Source organism: Lissotriton helveticus, chromosome 7 (assembly GCF_964261635.1).
Source record: "Lissotriton helveticus chromosome 7, aLisHel1.1, whole genome shotgun sequence".
Lineage (NCBI taxonomy): Eukaryota > Metazoa > Chordata > Amphibia > Caudata > Salamandridae > Lissotriton > Lissotriton helveticus.
The window spans coordinates 393,808,314-393,824,616 of NC_136068.1; the positions used below are offsets into that span (position 1 = coordinate 393,808,314).

At 50.0% G+C, this 16,303-nt stretch overlaps 1 protein-coding gene across 2 annotated transcripts in view; it reads left to right on the forward strand.

Annotated features, from left to right (window-relative positions):
- TRPC4AP (transient receptor potential cation channel subfamily C member 4 associated protein) overlaps positions 1-16,303 on the forward strand; it is a 766,986-nt gene that overhangs the window by 132,690 nt on the left and 617,993 nt on the right. For both annotated transcript variants that reach the window (XM_078652243.1, XM_078652242.1), the window contains exon 4: positions 7,113-7,170. In XM_078652243.1, the coding sequence (XP_078508369.1) occupies positions 7,113-7,170 (58 nt within the window). The remainder of the gene's footprint in view (positions 1-7,112; positions 7,171-16,303) is intronic.

The following is a 16,303-nucleotide window of genomic DNA, read 5'->3' on the forward strand; positions in this document are numbered from 1 at the left end:
TTGAAAAGGACCCAACACCGAACCTTGCCCATGGTCCAATAGTTCAGAGCGAAAGAACCTGCCATTAATTCCAGGCAGTTGATGTAGAGGGTTTATTCTGTGGAAGACCATTTTCCGTCTGTGGCAAATTCTCCGCAGCGAGCTCCTCATACCGAGCCGCTGGTATTGGATTCTATCACCAGGTCAGGTTGGGAGTCGAAGATCGCCAGCTATTCTAGGTCTCCATATGAGAAACCCACCATTGCAGTTCCTCTTTCGCCGCCGCAAAGAATGGTACAGATCGGGAATAAGTAAGACCCAGTTGAAGATGGGAAATCTTTAGGCGTTGTAGTGCCTGGTCAATTTGCAAAATGGGGGACTGAGGGGTAACTTTGACTGAGTCTATTATGAACCCCAGGAACTGCAGAAATTGGGATGGGGAAATGAGGATTTTCTCTTGCTGACCACGAAACCGAGAGATTCCAGTAGGTCGATAGTCATCTGCAAATTTGAGGTCAAGCGTACTGGGCTTTGGTTCAAGATCAGGATGCCATCCAGGTAGACCCTCACCGCACTCCCCGAGCCTGCAAATGTTCGACCACCAGTTTCAATTCCTTGGTGAAGCACCATGCAGCAGAAGATAGACCCAAAAGGAAAGGAGGGGATCTCAAATATTTGTGACTTTTATTGGAATTGTAAAAAGCGTCTGTGAGGTGGAAAGATGGACATCGCCAGGTACACGTTATTGAGGTTCAGGCGGACCATCCAGTCGACCACTGCAAAAGATCCCATAGAAGATGGATGCCCTCCATCATGAAGTGGCAGTAAACGAGCCACTCGTTGAATTCTTTTAGATTGATAACTGGACGTTAGCCTCCGTCCCTCTTTTCCACCAATAAAAGGTTGCTGAGATAACCCTTGGGGATGTAAGGTGGTCCGAACAATCGCGCCATTCTCCAAGAGCTGAGTGATTTCCTAATCCACCTGTTCTGACTGTTCCCGTGAGAAAATTAGGGTTTTGGTTTGTTTGGTTGAAGTGGAACACCATAGCATTCTCTCTGAAATCCTTTCACGGTTTGGAGAACCCACGCATCTGAGGAAAAAGCCTCCCAATTTTGCAAAAAATGCACCAACTGACCCCCAAGATTCAACCCTTTGGAGTTCTGTACTCTCACCATGGGAATTGTTGTGGGTGCCGTTGCCTCTGAAACCACCTCTGGCACCTCCTTGGGTAGAAGTTTCCAAATTTTGCGGAATCTTGCCACTGTCCGCAACGGGAGTCCTCACCTCTAGCGGAGGCTTGATCAAAAGTGCAGCCAGTCGTGCTCCCCCTACCATGACTGGCTCCGGCAAAAACACAGGTTGTAAATATGTGCTTGATTGATGTTTGGGCCTTGTCTAAAGAATTGAATGTATTGACAAATTTGCCCAGCTCCCGGATAAATGGGTCCTCAAAGCGGTTGCCTTGGGCCACAGGGCCTGCCTCCAAAGTAGTCCGCTCCCCCAGTTTTGGATTGATTTTAATTGGGAACAATCTGTGCTTCTCTGTCGAGATCGCACCATTGGTGTTCCTGAGGAAAATGTTGGCCCTTTGGGCTCAGCTGCACAAGGTCTCGGGAGACTATGGATCCAGATTCCTCAGCATCTTCTGCCATGGCCATTATTTTTCCCTTCTTGGGGTCACAGACAAATTTGGCAAGAAAAGTGGCAATCTTGGCATCTATCTCGGGCATGAGGGCCACTTTACCCTCCAAAGATAGCCTAGGACATTTGGCCAGAAGGCAGCTCCTTACCTCCTTGTGCAGGAGTTTTCGTAATTTGCCGGCTATTTTGGAGGCCAACAGAGGCGCGGGGCAACATTTCGACAAACGATGATCTAGCAAGTCAGTGTCAGGGGGCTGGGTAGTAGTGTCCACTTTAGGATCACTAAAGGGGAAGTGATTGCTCCCTGGGCGCCATGTCCTGCTAGGGTCCAAATCCCGTCAGAGGTATTGAGAGAGCGGTCTCCACTCCCAGAGTCAGTGGGAGGATGGGAGAGATGGGGATCTCCTGAGGTACTAGGAACCCTCCATAAGGATGCTTGATCCTCTCTTAAAGGGAGCAAATAGTAGTTAGGGCAAGCCCTTTGGCAGTTTTAATGAAATTCTTTTAGTGAAATGGAAATATAGGCAGCCTAAAGGCCGTGGGACCAACACCCTTTTGCTGTCCTGTTTTTTAGGTTGAGGACCGTAGGCTGCGCTTGCCCTTTTCGGTCCGAAGATTTAATGTTTCTTAGAATGGGGCTTGAACTCGCCCCTCTTCTCCATTGGCTGGCCTCATAAATGCTGGCCAGCCATTGGAGGAGAGGGGTGTCACTCCCTTTAAGCCCTGTCTTTTCCCGATTCGGGGGTGTTTTCTCTCTCTTCTTTCTCTCCCTGACGTCATCGGGAGAGAGCAGGCCCCTCATCACGCTGCCTGCACGCTGAAGTCTGCTCTCTGATTGGTTTACAACTCCCCAAAGACACTACCATTGGTCTTCCTTATTAACCAATGAGAGGACTGACTGGCGCCTGCAGGCAGCGTGAGCAGACAACCGGCATATGGATACCGCGTCACCCCGCTCATGGAGCCTGCCGCAATCCGAGATCTCCCTGATCGGCGGGCTGCGGACCGGCGATGTCTTCGAACTGTAAAGAAATCCATTGGACACTTTCAATTAAGAGCTCACTCGGCTTTTATTCAGTTACACGCGCAGAGATGTCCATACTTACCTGCGCTCGGGCGTCTGCCAATCGCTTACAGCCTCCGCAAAATTGTGCCCTAACCCGTGTCTCTACTTTACCAGGCTTCGGCATCATGTGAACACGCATGCACTCTAAACCCCCCCCCTCCTCTGCCGGTAAGCGCCGCTGCGGCGGGCGGCCTGCACAGGACATCCCCCGGCCTTCGGAAGGAGCCCCCCCCCCGCCAGGAAGCCCAACCCAGCCATGACCCCTCGAGCGCCTGCCGCCCGATGCGCGCCTCTTCCCCCCCGAAACCCGGCCAGACAGGAGCGGAAGGATGACCATCCCAGCGCAACCAGACACCGCGACCCACCCGAGGTGAGTGCACGCAACCAGCGTGACGCCAGCAAGCGGCGCTCGCCCCCCTACCACCCGGAGCACCAAACCACAACATGCTGCCCCACAACGCAGGGGAAGGCCGTGCCGCTAGGAGACCCGACCGGACCCTAGCCCCGCACACCCAAAGGCATCACCAGCTCCCCCCAAGCTCGCCCGACCCTGCGGTCATGGAACATTCCCGCCGACCGCTTGTTCTACCCCGTGGGCAGCGCTACCGCCCGGCGAGGAGAAGGCCCCCCAGGGCCCGCCAACCAACTCCGCGGGAGCCCACCAGCCAAGTTGGCAGGGTATGCTCAGACGTGAGTCCCTTGCTCACTTTGCCACTGGATTCAAGCAAGCCGGGCTGAAGACGGCTGTAATGCCAGAAACCGGTCCTCCGAAGCTTGTTTCCGGTCCAGGGAAAGCATGGCTTGGCAGTTCGGGCTGGACTGTTCCCATGAGGCACAGGGTCAGACTGATTTGCATATGGCCATGTCTGAACTGGGGTGGCAGAGTGGGCTAAAGAACGGTGATGGATTAAACCCAGATCTGTTGACTGGGTGTGAGTGTTTGATTGGTTCAGATGCTCTGTCCATCACCACCCCCTTTTGTACCACATCAGCCACGTGGCAGCACCACTGCCCGAAAAAGGAGAGGGCCTCCCCGATCACAGCAATCACACGGGCATGGTCTCCCGAAAGAGTCCTGCGTTAACCAAATTGTGATCAGGCCCAACACAACGGGCAGACGGCCCGACACAAAAGTACACACATACCCCTAAAATCAATAAATCGCGCTACAGGGTAGGTTGTGCAACGATTTCCAAATAAGACCCTTACACCGACCGGAAATGCTGCACAGAGCCCCGGTCAGCACACGGCGCAGGACCCGGCCTGGAGTGCGGGCCACAAACAACCATAGCACCACGGACCCACCCGCCGCCCACCCCCATGTCTCACCTCAAGCCACCACCGAGCCAGCAACCGCCCTGGTCCCGGGCCCGCAACCCACCCCAGGCCAGGAGCACCCGGCCACCAAGCACCCGGTGGAGGACCCAGGGGAAAGAGGGAGGGGGGGGTAGACCGAGAGGATAAACCCTCACCTTTGCAAAACAACATCCGGGCAGCACCGATCGTCGGGTCAAGGGGGGAGAGGGTCCTGTCCACGCGGCCGTTGCTCGTGCTTGCTCCCCTGCCCCCCGTTGCTCGTGCTTGCTATCCTCCACCCCCCACGTTGCTCGTGCTTGCTCCCCTGCCCCCCTTGCTGTCCTGCCCTCCCTCGTTGCTCGTGCTTGCTGTCCTCCCCCTCGTTGCTTGTGCTTGCTCCCCTGCCCCCGTTGCTTGTGCTCGCTGTCCTGCCCCCCTTGCTGTCCTGCCCCCCTTGCTGTCCTGCCCCCCGTTGCTCGTGCATGCTCCCCTGCCCCCGTTGTTCGTGCTTGCTGTCCTGCCCCGCCTCGTTGCTCGTGCTTGCTGTCCTGCCCCGCCTCGTTGCTCGTGCTTGCTGTCCTGCCCCCCCCTCGTTGCTTGTGCTCACTGTCCCCCCCCCCTCGTTGCTCGTGCTTGCTGTCCTCCCCCCGTTGCTTGTGCTTGCTGTCCTGCCCCCCTCATTGCTTGTGCTTGCTCCCCTGCCCCCCCGTTGCTCGTGCTTGTTCCCCTGCCCCCCATTGCTCGTGCTTGCTCCCCTACCCCCCGTTGCTCGTGCTTGCTCCCCTGCCCCCCGTTGCTTGTGCTTGCTGTCCTGCCCCCCCCTCGTTGCTTGTGCTTGCTGTCCTGCCCCCCCTCGTTGCTTGTGATTGCTCCCCTGCCCCCCGTTGCTCGTGCATGCTCCCCTGCCCCCCGTTGCTCGTGCATGCTCCCCTGCCCCCGTTGTTCGTGCTTGCTGTCCTGCCCCCCCTCGTTGCTCGTGCTTGCTGTCCTGCCCCCTCGTTGCTCGTGCTTGCTGTCCTGCCCCCTCGTTGCTTGTGGTTGCTGTCCTGCCCCCTCGTTGCTTGTGCTTGCTGTCCTGCCCCATCGTTGCTTGTGCTTGCTGTCCTGCCCCCCCTTGTTGCTTGTGCTTGCTCCCCTGCCCCCCCTCGTTGCTTGTGCTTGCTCCCCTGCCCCCCGTTGCTCGTGCTTGCTCCCCTCGTTGCTCATGCTTGCTCCCCTGCCCCCCTCGTTGCTCGTGCTTGCTCCCCTGCCCCCCTCGTTGCTCGTGCTTGCTCCCCTGCCCCCCTCGTTGCTCGTGCTTGCTCCCCTGCCCCCCGTTGCTGGTGCTTGCTCCCCTGCCCCCCTCGTTGCTCGTGCTTGCTCCCCTGCCCCCCGTTGCTCGTGCTTGCTCCCCTGCCCCCCGTTGCTCGTGCTTGCTCCCCTGCCCCCCTTCGTTGCTCGTGCTTGCTCCCCTGCCCCCTCGTTGCTCGTGCTTGCTCCCCTGCCCCCCGTTGCTCGTGCTTGCTGTCCTCCTCCCCCCCCCCCTCGTTGCTTGTGCTTGCTGTCCTGCCCCCTCGTTGTTTGTGCTTGCTCTCCTGCCCTGCTATTGGCATTGTAAATGAGAATGCCATTTATTTGTTTTAAAAAAATAAAAACATAAATAAAAATAATGTCATGAGCAATGCCAATAGCTCTAACTTTAAAAATGCAGAGACCGTTGCCTTGTAAATGCTTGATTTTTTTGCCGCCTGGGACGTGTCCCACTTAATTCCTCTAATGAGGCTAGCCTTACCCGACCACAGGTGTTTTTCTCTAGGCGGTGGCTCTGTGAATAGCGGCCAACAACAGTAAAGAATTGTAAACTTCCCCCGTAATAGATTGCGGCTGGATGCGCTTCACTCTGTCTTGCTGATGAATAAAATAGACACATGCTGGCCGCCGGGATTTTAGAACGCTCTGGGCGCGTTAGTCGTACGCGAGCCCCCGAGCAGTTTGCTGTCCGCACCGCACATCTGAACCTGGCAGTCTGAAGCAGCCACATAGGAGTGAGAACTTTCCCGCAGCCGCACTGTGGAGGGAAACCAGTTCATTTATCATGAATGGCACACAGCGGTATGAAAACCCCGGCGTGTTGCAATGTCCCCGCTCTGTATCGCTTAAAGTAAAAAATATAAGAGAATGACAAAGGCACTTATCGGTAGGTCAATCCTATAATGCTAAAGGCTGGTGTTAAATAAAGTAAAGCCTAATCCTTGCCTCCGGGTCCTGCATAGAATTTATTTTACCTGCTTCAAGTGTTTGCTACAAAATCAGGTTACCCCACTGTGTCTACACCAGAATATCACGACCATGTGCCATCCGCCCTTGAAAGTGATCCACTGGCTCTAGTTTGATATCTACTGGAACTAAAAGTTTAAGATTCTGTCGGCAGGTGGGTCCAGACTACATGCTAGATTAGAACCTGCTTTCTGCATCTACACATTTCTGACTGTGAAACAGAGGCAGATCTCTTGGGGACCAAGCCCCAAGGAACGTGAATGGAATGAAGCTAAGCCCTACATGCACTTCATGGCTTTTTCATTTTAGCTTGACAGAAAGCCTCGAAGAACTAGGATAGTGGATACGGATTGTTGGATAGGAGCTCCCTCCAGTATATGATGTAAATCAAACTTTCAGTCATTTTGTCTTTGCCTAGGTTGTAGTAAACTATCCTACGTTTTGAGGTGTCGGAGGGCCAAACAAAGCTTTTAATTCAACTCCCAAATGCAGTCATACGTTTTGGGAGTGAAAGTGCTACAATGGATCTTGGACATTAAACTTAAAATTGCATTGTGATAATTTTGGGTGATCAGGATGAAAGTGTGTCTCTTGTTTTAGTAAGTGGCAGCCTTTTTAGAATAATTTCTATCATTCACTGTCATGGCTTTTTAACAAGAGCCAAGATATACCCATAAATTAAAAACAAAGCCATAATCCAATGAAAACTGCACTGAGGCTATAAGTATTTTTTAAAAAAAGAGTGACTATGTCAAGGATTATTTAAATGCCCTTTGCTTGCTGTTCCTATATTTGTGTTGATAAACATGTGAAACCTAATTTGCCTCATTTGTAGGAGTGTTCTGTAATTAATCAGTCACTTTCATTGCAGCTTCTGGTCGAAATCCTTATGAGACCAACTCTTTTTACGCAGAAGAAAAAAATAAAAGGTGAGTTTGCAGTTTAAGCTGTCTAATTATTTCTAATTTAAAAAGTGAAACTATCATTCACTAATTTTGTTTTATCTTTATTGGGGCTCGCACCCCTTCCCCATGCCCTGATTAGTTGCCCTCATCCAGCCTTCTCCACAACACCAAATGGTTCAGTGAATTAACCACCCCTGGCATCTGCTGTGATCTCCCATTCCCACATGCGAGCCCCAGCAAGACTCTTTTATCCGTCGGAGATTGGTAAATAGTTTGTATGTTGTGTTTGCTAGCTAACCAAGAGTAGGAGTTCTGAATAAAGAGCATCCAACAACAACTTCATATTGGTCTATCTTCATGTATGCTTCTGATAGGTATGCGCATAATGAGTGTGTGCTCCTGATGGTTTGGCTGCTGTGGACCTTGACATACCTCTCTCAGCTTGTGCCCACTCCTAAAGCAACCACTGCCCTGTTAGGTGAGCAGGCATTTATTCCTTATCCTGCCTTACCACCTAGTCTCCTGCCCTTACTCCCCACCCTTTAGCAGTGACTACTTAACAAATACATCTGAACAAAGTTTCTCCACAAACTCTTTTGTCCACACTCCAAGAGTTTTCTTCGACCTGGCCCAAGATCGTGCCTCTGTTTTACTGGCTTATGCCCCTAAACTCTCCACTCAAGTCCTTGAACCACTAAGCCAATTTTTACTTCACCATCCTCCTAATCTACACTACTATTACCATTCCTTGTGGCTGCCTGCAATTCTTGACATCGTACTCCTTATTTGTCCTTATTCAGGCCAACTAGCCAGGTCATTACCATACCATATCTGCCCACCAACTCCTTTGGTTTCATCCTCAAATATCCTATAAATACATGAGTAGACTGGGCCAAGCACTCATTTTGCCATGACTTAATAGTCCATCCTATCACACGCCACCTTAAAGATTGACTGCAAACCATGCTTAAAAAGCAGCTATGATCAGGCTTGCACTCAAGGTCCACAGCTGACCCAAAAACAGCCTCTATCACTTACTTCCACCTGCTTTTCTGCACTCTGTATTGAATAGTGTATACCTGACTCGCAAACTACATCTTTACCTTCAGAATATTCAACCTGCTTAAAACTGTTTTCTCTTGACACTGCTTGTATGCGACTTCATTCATCACTTGCCGTTCGTCGTCCTCCTTCTTTTTCATCCACATCTACACAGTCTTGATGCAGTCAGTCAGGGCACCTCTTCCACTCTTGAGGTTTCCTTCTTTATCAGCTGATGCTTCTCCATGCATGACGTCCAGTAGATGCATACTAAGATTCTCTACTCTTCTTGGGATCACCGTCTTGCCACAACATGCGCTCTGAGACTGCATTAAGAAGTGTATTAATAAGCAGATGGGTGGTGCCTTCTTTATATTATTTCCTGGTCTGGGACTTGATATCCTCTGTGCTGACTAAACTGAAGTGCTGTCCGAAATCTAAAAAGCTGACTTGAAGTGGACTTTTAACAGCTTCTATCAGACAGAGAGCGTGGTCCGATCCTTGGCATTTACCTATAAAGGTAGATTGTCAAACAATAAGATCCAGGTTTTTTTTTTTAAAAATGAGAACATTTTACATTTGGACATTGTATGCTCTAAATCTTCTTACTAGCTGAGGGCAATTGAGAACTCTAATAGGAGATGCATTAGATCTACTTACTTTAAAAATCGTCATATGTTAGGAGATAGAAAACCTCCCCCAGCCTAACAATGAAAGATTAAGGTCACAGATTGATGGGATAATATTAGGCATCTGAACCCTATTATGCTTATCTTTTTTTATGAATGGTGAAAAACCATAATTTCTTGCTCACCTGATAGTATTACTCTACCTTCAGAGCAAACCTGAAAATGTCTATGCATACAGAGACCAGTATATGTAAGCGATACATTCTATATTTTCGTTCTGTTTTTTGGACAGAGTGCAGTGGGAGTTAAATATAACAACTGAAATGTGAATCTCTATTTTCTTTCTTTCCCATGTAATGCCAATTTAAATAGGATTCCTTCTCTTCTCTTTCTGAAACATTCCAGGGTTAGAATAATAAGCACTCTTTACCTGTGCCAGTGTTGCTAGCCAATATACCGTGGTGAGAAATATAAATCTTGTCCCATAAGAAGAAGACATATTCTGAACAATTTGTAGATCTTTTTCAGTCTGCGAGTCTGTGTAGATGAAGAGAGGATTGGAGAGTGTTAAAAAATGGGAAGCAATGGGAGGCAGGTCAGAGGGTCGATGGGGTGCCACCAGGCAACAAGCCTCACCAAGACCTGGCTTGACCACTTCTGCTGCCCTGCCCCTCCCCTTCTAGCAGGGCCTTCCTAGATGGTGACCTTTTGCGTTCTTGCCCTTGCCCTGTGCTTCAGTTGCTCTCTTTGCCAAGTTGCTGTCCAAAATGCAAAGACTCGGGGGTTGCTGTATGGTGCACCTGTACAGTGCACCTCAACTTGATGCAGTGCCTGTGCCTATGGAAAGGCTTACAGGGGGCTTTGTGGCAGTATTTGAATTCCCTTCCCTGTCTTTCACTGTCTTCTTGTATATTGGTTTGGGCAGGTTAGACAGTTTGAGCAGGTTAGGCATGGGAGTGGGGAGGGGAGGCTGGCAGATAGAAGGTGGCAGGCAGGGAGATGGTGTGCTCCCCCCCCCCCCCTGCTGCGTTGTGGAAGCATGAGCACCGGTCTGGGCATGCAACAGAGCCCAGCCCAGCTCTTACCTCTGCTGAGTTGCATTGTATGACACGTACCTCAGGTCCTTTCTCATCTCGGGCGTCTTGGGCTTTCAGGACTTCAGACGTCCTGCTCCACTCCCCGGTCCACTTGCACCTTCACTCTCTCGCTTCCTTACCTCCTTCACCTTCCCGTTGCCTGCTGCTTGTTATGTCACCGGCGTCCGATCTGCCGGTGTTCACTGCCATGGCCCTCAATGCACACCACAACAGTACTCTAGCTGATTGGCTGATCTGCACTTACGGATGGGGTAAAAATCCATAAACCAAAACCAAATTCCCTAACTAAGAAACTCCTTTCCCACTGCCCTGCATGGCAGGTTTCAAACAATCTGCCTCCCAACTTGCAGAATTCTGTAGCGACAACAATTGTGCATAACTTAGAAGTGGCTTGGTCCTGACCTTTTTCATGTGTCACGCAATCCCCTTGGATTGACGTTCTATCCTATCCCATTTTCAAGAAACCACAGTTCTAGTCTCTCCAAAGAGTCCCCCATTGATTGATTAAGTAAACTTAGTTGGCAGTGCACGTCCAGCCCATTGAATAGCACACACTCCAGTATTTCGCAATGTCTAGGTAACATTCTTCGACGTTAAATCGTCCTCACCGAATCCACCATTCTCCTGTACAAACAATCCATCAGTGCGCATCTGTAATAGGCGAACTTGTTGTGACACTCCCTGAAGGCACGTTTTGACTCAGTCCCTCCATTGTGTCCTTTGTTGGGCCTGGCAGGACAAAAGTACCCCACGCCCCAGCAAGTCCGATGCTTTAACTCGTGTTCTGAAATGGCAGGTCTTGCCTTCAGCCACTACTCTCAACTTTGCAGGAAACAACATCATGTATTTGAGCTCTAAAGCTCTAAGTTTTATCTAAATGTCCTCAAACCTGCACCTTTGTTTTTGAATCTTTAATGTGAAGCCTGGGAAAAACCTAATTGTTGAGTTTACATACTGGGTATTATCTTGAAGATAATGTGCAGCCTGGAGTATGGCACCCTGTCACAATAGTTGAAAATATGAGCTATTATTGTTCTGGTTGGGGCTCCAGGGTGGGTCTCTTATTTGCCTGCTCAATGCAGAAGCACTTCAATAGTCTTTTGGGCTTCCTTGTGTGTGAGAAAGTGCCATCTTTCTTGAAGGGTATGCGCCCACTTTTTGATGAATTGCTGATGTGCTTTGACTGAGTGTGCCCTGGGCTCCTGTCAATCAGGTGCCCAGGGCCTGTGTTCCTTCCCTAAAACTGTGTTGAAGCTAAAACCCAATTGGCATCTCTGGCCACATGTCAGCCCCTGGTAAGTGGTACCCTAGGTACCCAGGGCATTGTGACCAGGGAAGACCCCTAAGGGCTGCAGCACTTATTGTGCCACCCTTAGGGGCCCTGCACCCTGACACACACACACACACACACACTGCCTTTGCAGGCTGAGTGTCCTGGTGCAGAACTAAACAAAGAGTCAACATGGCACACATCCCTGTGTGCCATGCCCACAAACCCACTGCCCTGGCATACATCAGTCACCCCTCTAGTTGGGTGCCCTATGCCAGTGGTGTGGGCTCAGGTGCATGAGCCCTGTGCCCCTACAGTACCCAGGGCCACACCTGGGCACTGTAAGTGCAGTGATGCCATTAAGAATATATGGTGCTGGGAGGTTGTCATTACGAACTCCACAGCACCATAATGGCTACACTGAAGACTGACAAGTTTTGATACCAAAATTCTCAGCACATTAAAACCCACACTAATGCCAGTGTGGGATTTAATGTAAAAAGCACTACAGAGGGCATCTTAGAGATGCCCCCTGAAACCTAACCTACAATCCACGTCTTGTCTGTGAGGCTGCCTAGGCTGCCACACAGCAGGCATGTTGCTGGACCCCTGGGTGGAGAGCCCCCGCTCTCCTGGGCCTGCAACAATGCACATCCTGGGCGAGGTGCTAGGTCTCCTCCCCCAGGATGGGCAGGGGGAAGCTTCAAAGGCATACCGCCTTTGTGAGCTTCCAGGCCACTTGCTGTACTCAGCAACTAGCCCCCATTAGGTCTGACCTCCACTCTGGCGGGAAGACTGGCAGGAAACCCTACGTCAGGAAAGGGGGTGTGCCAGCCTGTGACAACTCCACCCCTCAGGTGAGAGAGGCGAGGTGAAGCACGACTCCGGGCTACCGCCATCTTAAGGCTGGGGAGCCCTACCCACTCACAGCTAGGCTACTGCCCCCCTCCCACAGGAGAGGAGCAGGTTAGGGGGTATACCCACCCCAGGACAGGGACCTATTGGTCCCTGCCCTCACTCTACATTGTAACACCCCTAAAATTAGTAGGCACCCTGAACCTTCTGTTCGAGGCATATGAGCTGCAGATTGTACATTTAGCAATAGATCGCCACCTGGTGTTGGGCTCGGATGATTGCAGGTTGTTGTTGTCTTCTTGGAAGAAGTCTTTGTAGTCACGAGATAGGTGACTCCTCCCTTGGACAATACTGCGCATGGTCATCGACTCCATCCTCAGATTGTTTTTCTCTGCCACTGGGTTCGGATGAAAGTTTTCCGCTCCGGCTAGAAAACACTTTTCTGCATTTTCGAAGCGTGAAACTTTGAATAAACTTCTTCGACATCGAATAGACTTTCGACATCACCAGCTACATCCCAGTGCGTCGACGCGGGCCGTTGGGCCTATCGGCGCCGTGCGGCCTACGCCTCATGGAAAGAACTCCATTCAAGAGATGCCCTGTATGTCGAGCAAAATTCCCTCATAGCGACCATCAGGAGGTTTGTAACCTCTGTCTCTCGCCAGAATACGACGAGTCGACCTGCACAGCCTGTGCATCCTTCCGATCGAAGAAGACCATTCGGGATTGGAGGGCCCGTCGACACGAGATGAGGAGATCAGCGCCAGCACCGGAGGCCATCTTTGAGGAGGAGATCGCTCGAAGATATCTCCGAGGACGAGGCTCCACTCGTCGCCGAGGAAGACTCGCCTGATCTCCAGATCATATCGGGGGCAGAGGACTCGGACGATTCGATTCCATCTCGACAACCCGTGAGTACCTCTGCCCCTGCACGACACACACTACCAAAACAAAAGGCAACGGTCAGCACTCCGCCCATGGGGCCCAGTCAAGACTGAAATTTACCCTCTAACGCCCCGCCTTCGGGCTCGGCTCCGAGGAAACAGACTATGCCTTCCGGTGCCTCGGCACCGAAGAAACAACACATGCCAATTCCACCTCCCCCATTGGCACCGAAATATCCTTCGACGCCGAAGGACCCCTCGACACCGAAGCCAAAACGCCCTTCGGTGCCCAAGGACAAAGACCCTCCGGCACCCGACCCAAAAGACACGTCGGGGCCGAAACCAAAGCCAGTACCGCATCCGAAAGATTCTACTCCAAAACCTTCCGGTTCCAAAAACAAAGAGGGGAAGCCAAATTCCGGCGCCACAGGCCCAGTAAAACCTGCCTCCACGCCAAAACCACCAATATCGGTACCAAAGACTCCAGAAAATCCTAAAACACCATCGCCACCGAAAAAATTGCCACAGGACTCAACAACTCCTCCTAAGGCAAAGAACAATAAGCAACCTCTATCGGCACCGAAAAATTCGACGCCGAAGAAGATTATGGAAGAGGAAGATCTGTTTAGACCAGATCCTAGACAGAAAAAAGTCCATATGAACCCTAAAACTGGACATGTGGAAGCAATTCCTTATAAAAAAAAAAAAAGGCCAGCAGACGCACCACTTACACCTGTGGTTCCTGCCAAAAAGGATTGTGCAACTTCTCCAATGCACCCTTCCTCTCCTTCACCTTCTTTCTCTCCTATTAATCCATATATTGAGCCTATAACTTCTCCTATCCAATCTCCTGCATCATCACACCACACTGATGAAGAATATCATTTTGGCGGGGGGGGGGATGATGTAACAGAGCCACATACATACCCTTTAGATGAGGATATTAACCCAGAATATCCCAAGGAAGATGATGCATATAATTTTGCACCAAACAATGCACCAGACGTACCTGATCCTCAGTACTACCCAACAAAACCCTCCCCTCCAGAGGATAGTATTGGGTTTAATCATTTATTAAACAGAGCTGCACTTTACCATGGGGTTCCTATGCACTCTGATGCCATTGAAGAGGATTTCTTATTAGACACTTTTGTCTGTTGAGATCTACTCAAATATTACCAATGATCAGAGGAGTCATTAAACATGCTCCAGACATTTTCAAAGATCCAGTAAGGTGTAGAGTACTAAATCCCAGAATAGAGAAAAAGTACAGACCAGCACCAGCTGATCCAGTATACATTAAGGGACATCTACCACTAGATTACTTGGTAGTGTCAAATGCACGCAAAAGAGCCAATTCTCAGACCTCTGGTGACACACCCCGCCTGACAAAGAATCCAAGATTATTGATGCGTCAGGGAAAAGAGTTGCTGCACAAGCATCAAACATATGGCGCATCGCAAACACACGAGCATTGCTCTCACGATACAACAGGGCCCATTACGACCAACTAGAAAAGTTAATGGAACACCTACCAGATCAACACAAAGATCTTGCTGCAGAGCTCTTTCAAGAAGGCAAATTAATATCTAATGCCTCCATTAAATGCGCACTAGATGTAGCTGACACAGCATCCAGAGCAGTTAACACTAATGTTATTCTCAGACGTCCTGCATGGCTACGTATTTCAGGTTTCAAACCAGAAGTACAAACTACCATCCTGAACCAGCCCTTCAATCAGAACCAACTGTTCGGGCCGGAAGTAGATAATACACTGGAAAAGATGAAAAAGGACACAGACACTGCTAAGTCTATGGGTGCATTACAATACACCCAGAGTAGAGGTTCTTTTCGCCGCTCCTCTTACAGAGGAGGCTCCAAGCAAACCGGTGCAGATACCACATCATCTTTCAAGGCACACACACAAACCTCCTCTAATAAAGGCTACTTTAGAGGAGGATACAGAGGCAATAACAACAAAGGAAGAGGTAGAGGTAATAACAACCGTTCCTCTTCCATTCCCAAACAGTGACTTCCCTCTGCCTCTCCTACAGCATTCCACTCCTGTGGCGGGCAGACTATCACAGTTCCTACCTGTCTGGAATTCCATCACAACAGACAAGTGGGTAATACATATTATCCAACATGGCTACTGCCTAGAAATCACAGCAACCTCCCCAAACATACCACCCAGGCAGCGTCCAATGTCCACAGAACACATAACTCTGCTCCAACAGGAAGTACTAGCACTCCTAGAAAAAGATGCTATTCAAGTAGTTCCTCTACAAGAACAAGGGACAGGAGTCTACTCACTGTACTTCTTAATTCCCAAAAAGGACGGGACACTGAGACCAATTCTAGACCTCGGGCCCCTCAACCATTATATACAATCAGATCATTTTCACATGATCACTTTATAACAAGTACTCCCATTGCTAGAATAGGGAGATTTTCTTTCAACACTAGACCTAAAGGACGCCTACTTTCATGTGCCTATACATCCTGCGCACAGGAAGTATCTAAGATTTGTCATACAAGGACAACACTATCAGTTCAAAGTCCTTCCATTCGGGGTCACAACAGCACCACGAGTGTTTACAAAGTGCTTAGCAGTAGTAGTAGCAGCACATCTCAGAAGACAACAGATACATGTCTTCCCTTACCTAGACGACTGGCTCATAAAAGCAAGATCGTTCATCCAGTGTGTACAACACACAAGACAAACGATTCAAACATTGCACGACTTAGGGTTTACGATAAACTACACCAAGTCGCACCTAGAGCCTTCACACGTTCATCAATATCTAGGAGCTACCATAAACACATCAGTAGCTCTAGCGTATCCCAGTCAAGCCAGGATTCAAAGCATTCAGAACTTAGTTTCCCTTTTTCAATGCCAACACTCTCTTCAAGCCAGAGTGTTCATGAAACTAATAGGCATGATGGCGTCTTGCATCTTCATAGTCCCTCGTGCAAGACTGCAAATGAGACCACTACAAGAATGTCTCGCACAACAGTGGAATCAGGCTCAAGGTCCGCTCACAGACCTGGTGTTGGTGGACAGCCGTACATATCGCTCTCTACAATGGTGGAACACCAAAAACTTGACAAAGGGACGGCCGTTCCTAGACCCTGTTCCACAGATAGTGCTCACAACAGATGCAAGCCCTCACAGGATGGGGAGCCCATCTCTTGCATTATACCACACAAGGCCAATGGAACAATCAACAGAAACAGTTCCACATCAACCATTTAGAGCTGCTAGCAATTTTCCTAGCACTCTAAACCTTTCAAGTACAAGTACAAAACAAAGCTGTTCTAATCCGGACGGACAATATGACAGCCATGTATTATGTACAAAAACAGGGGGGGGACGCACTC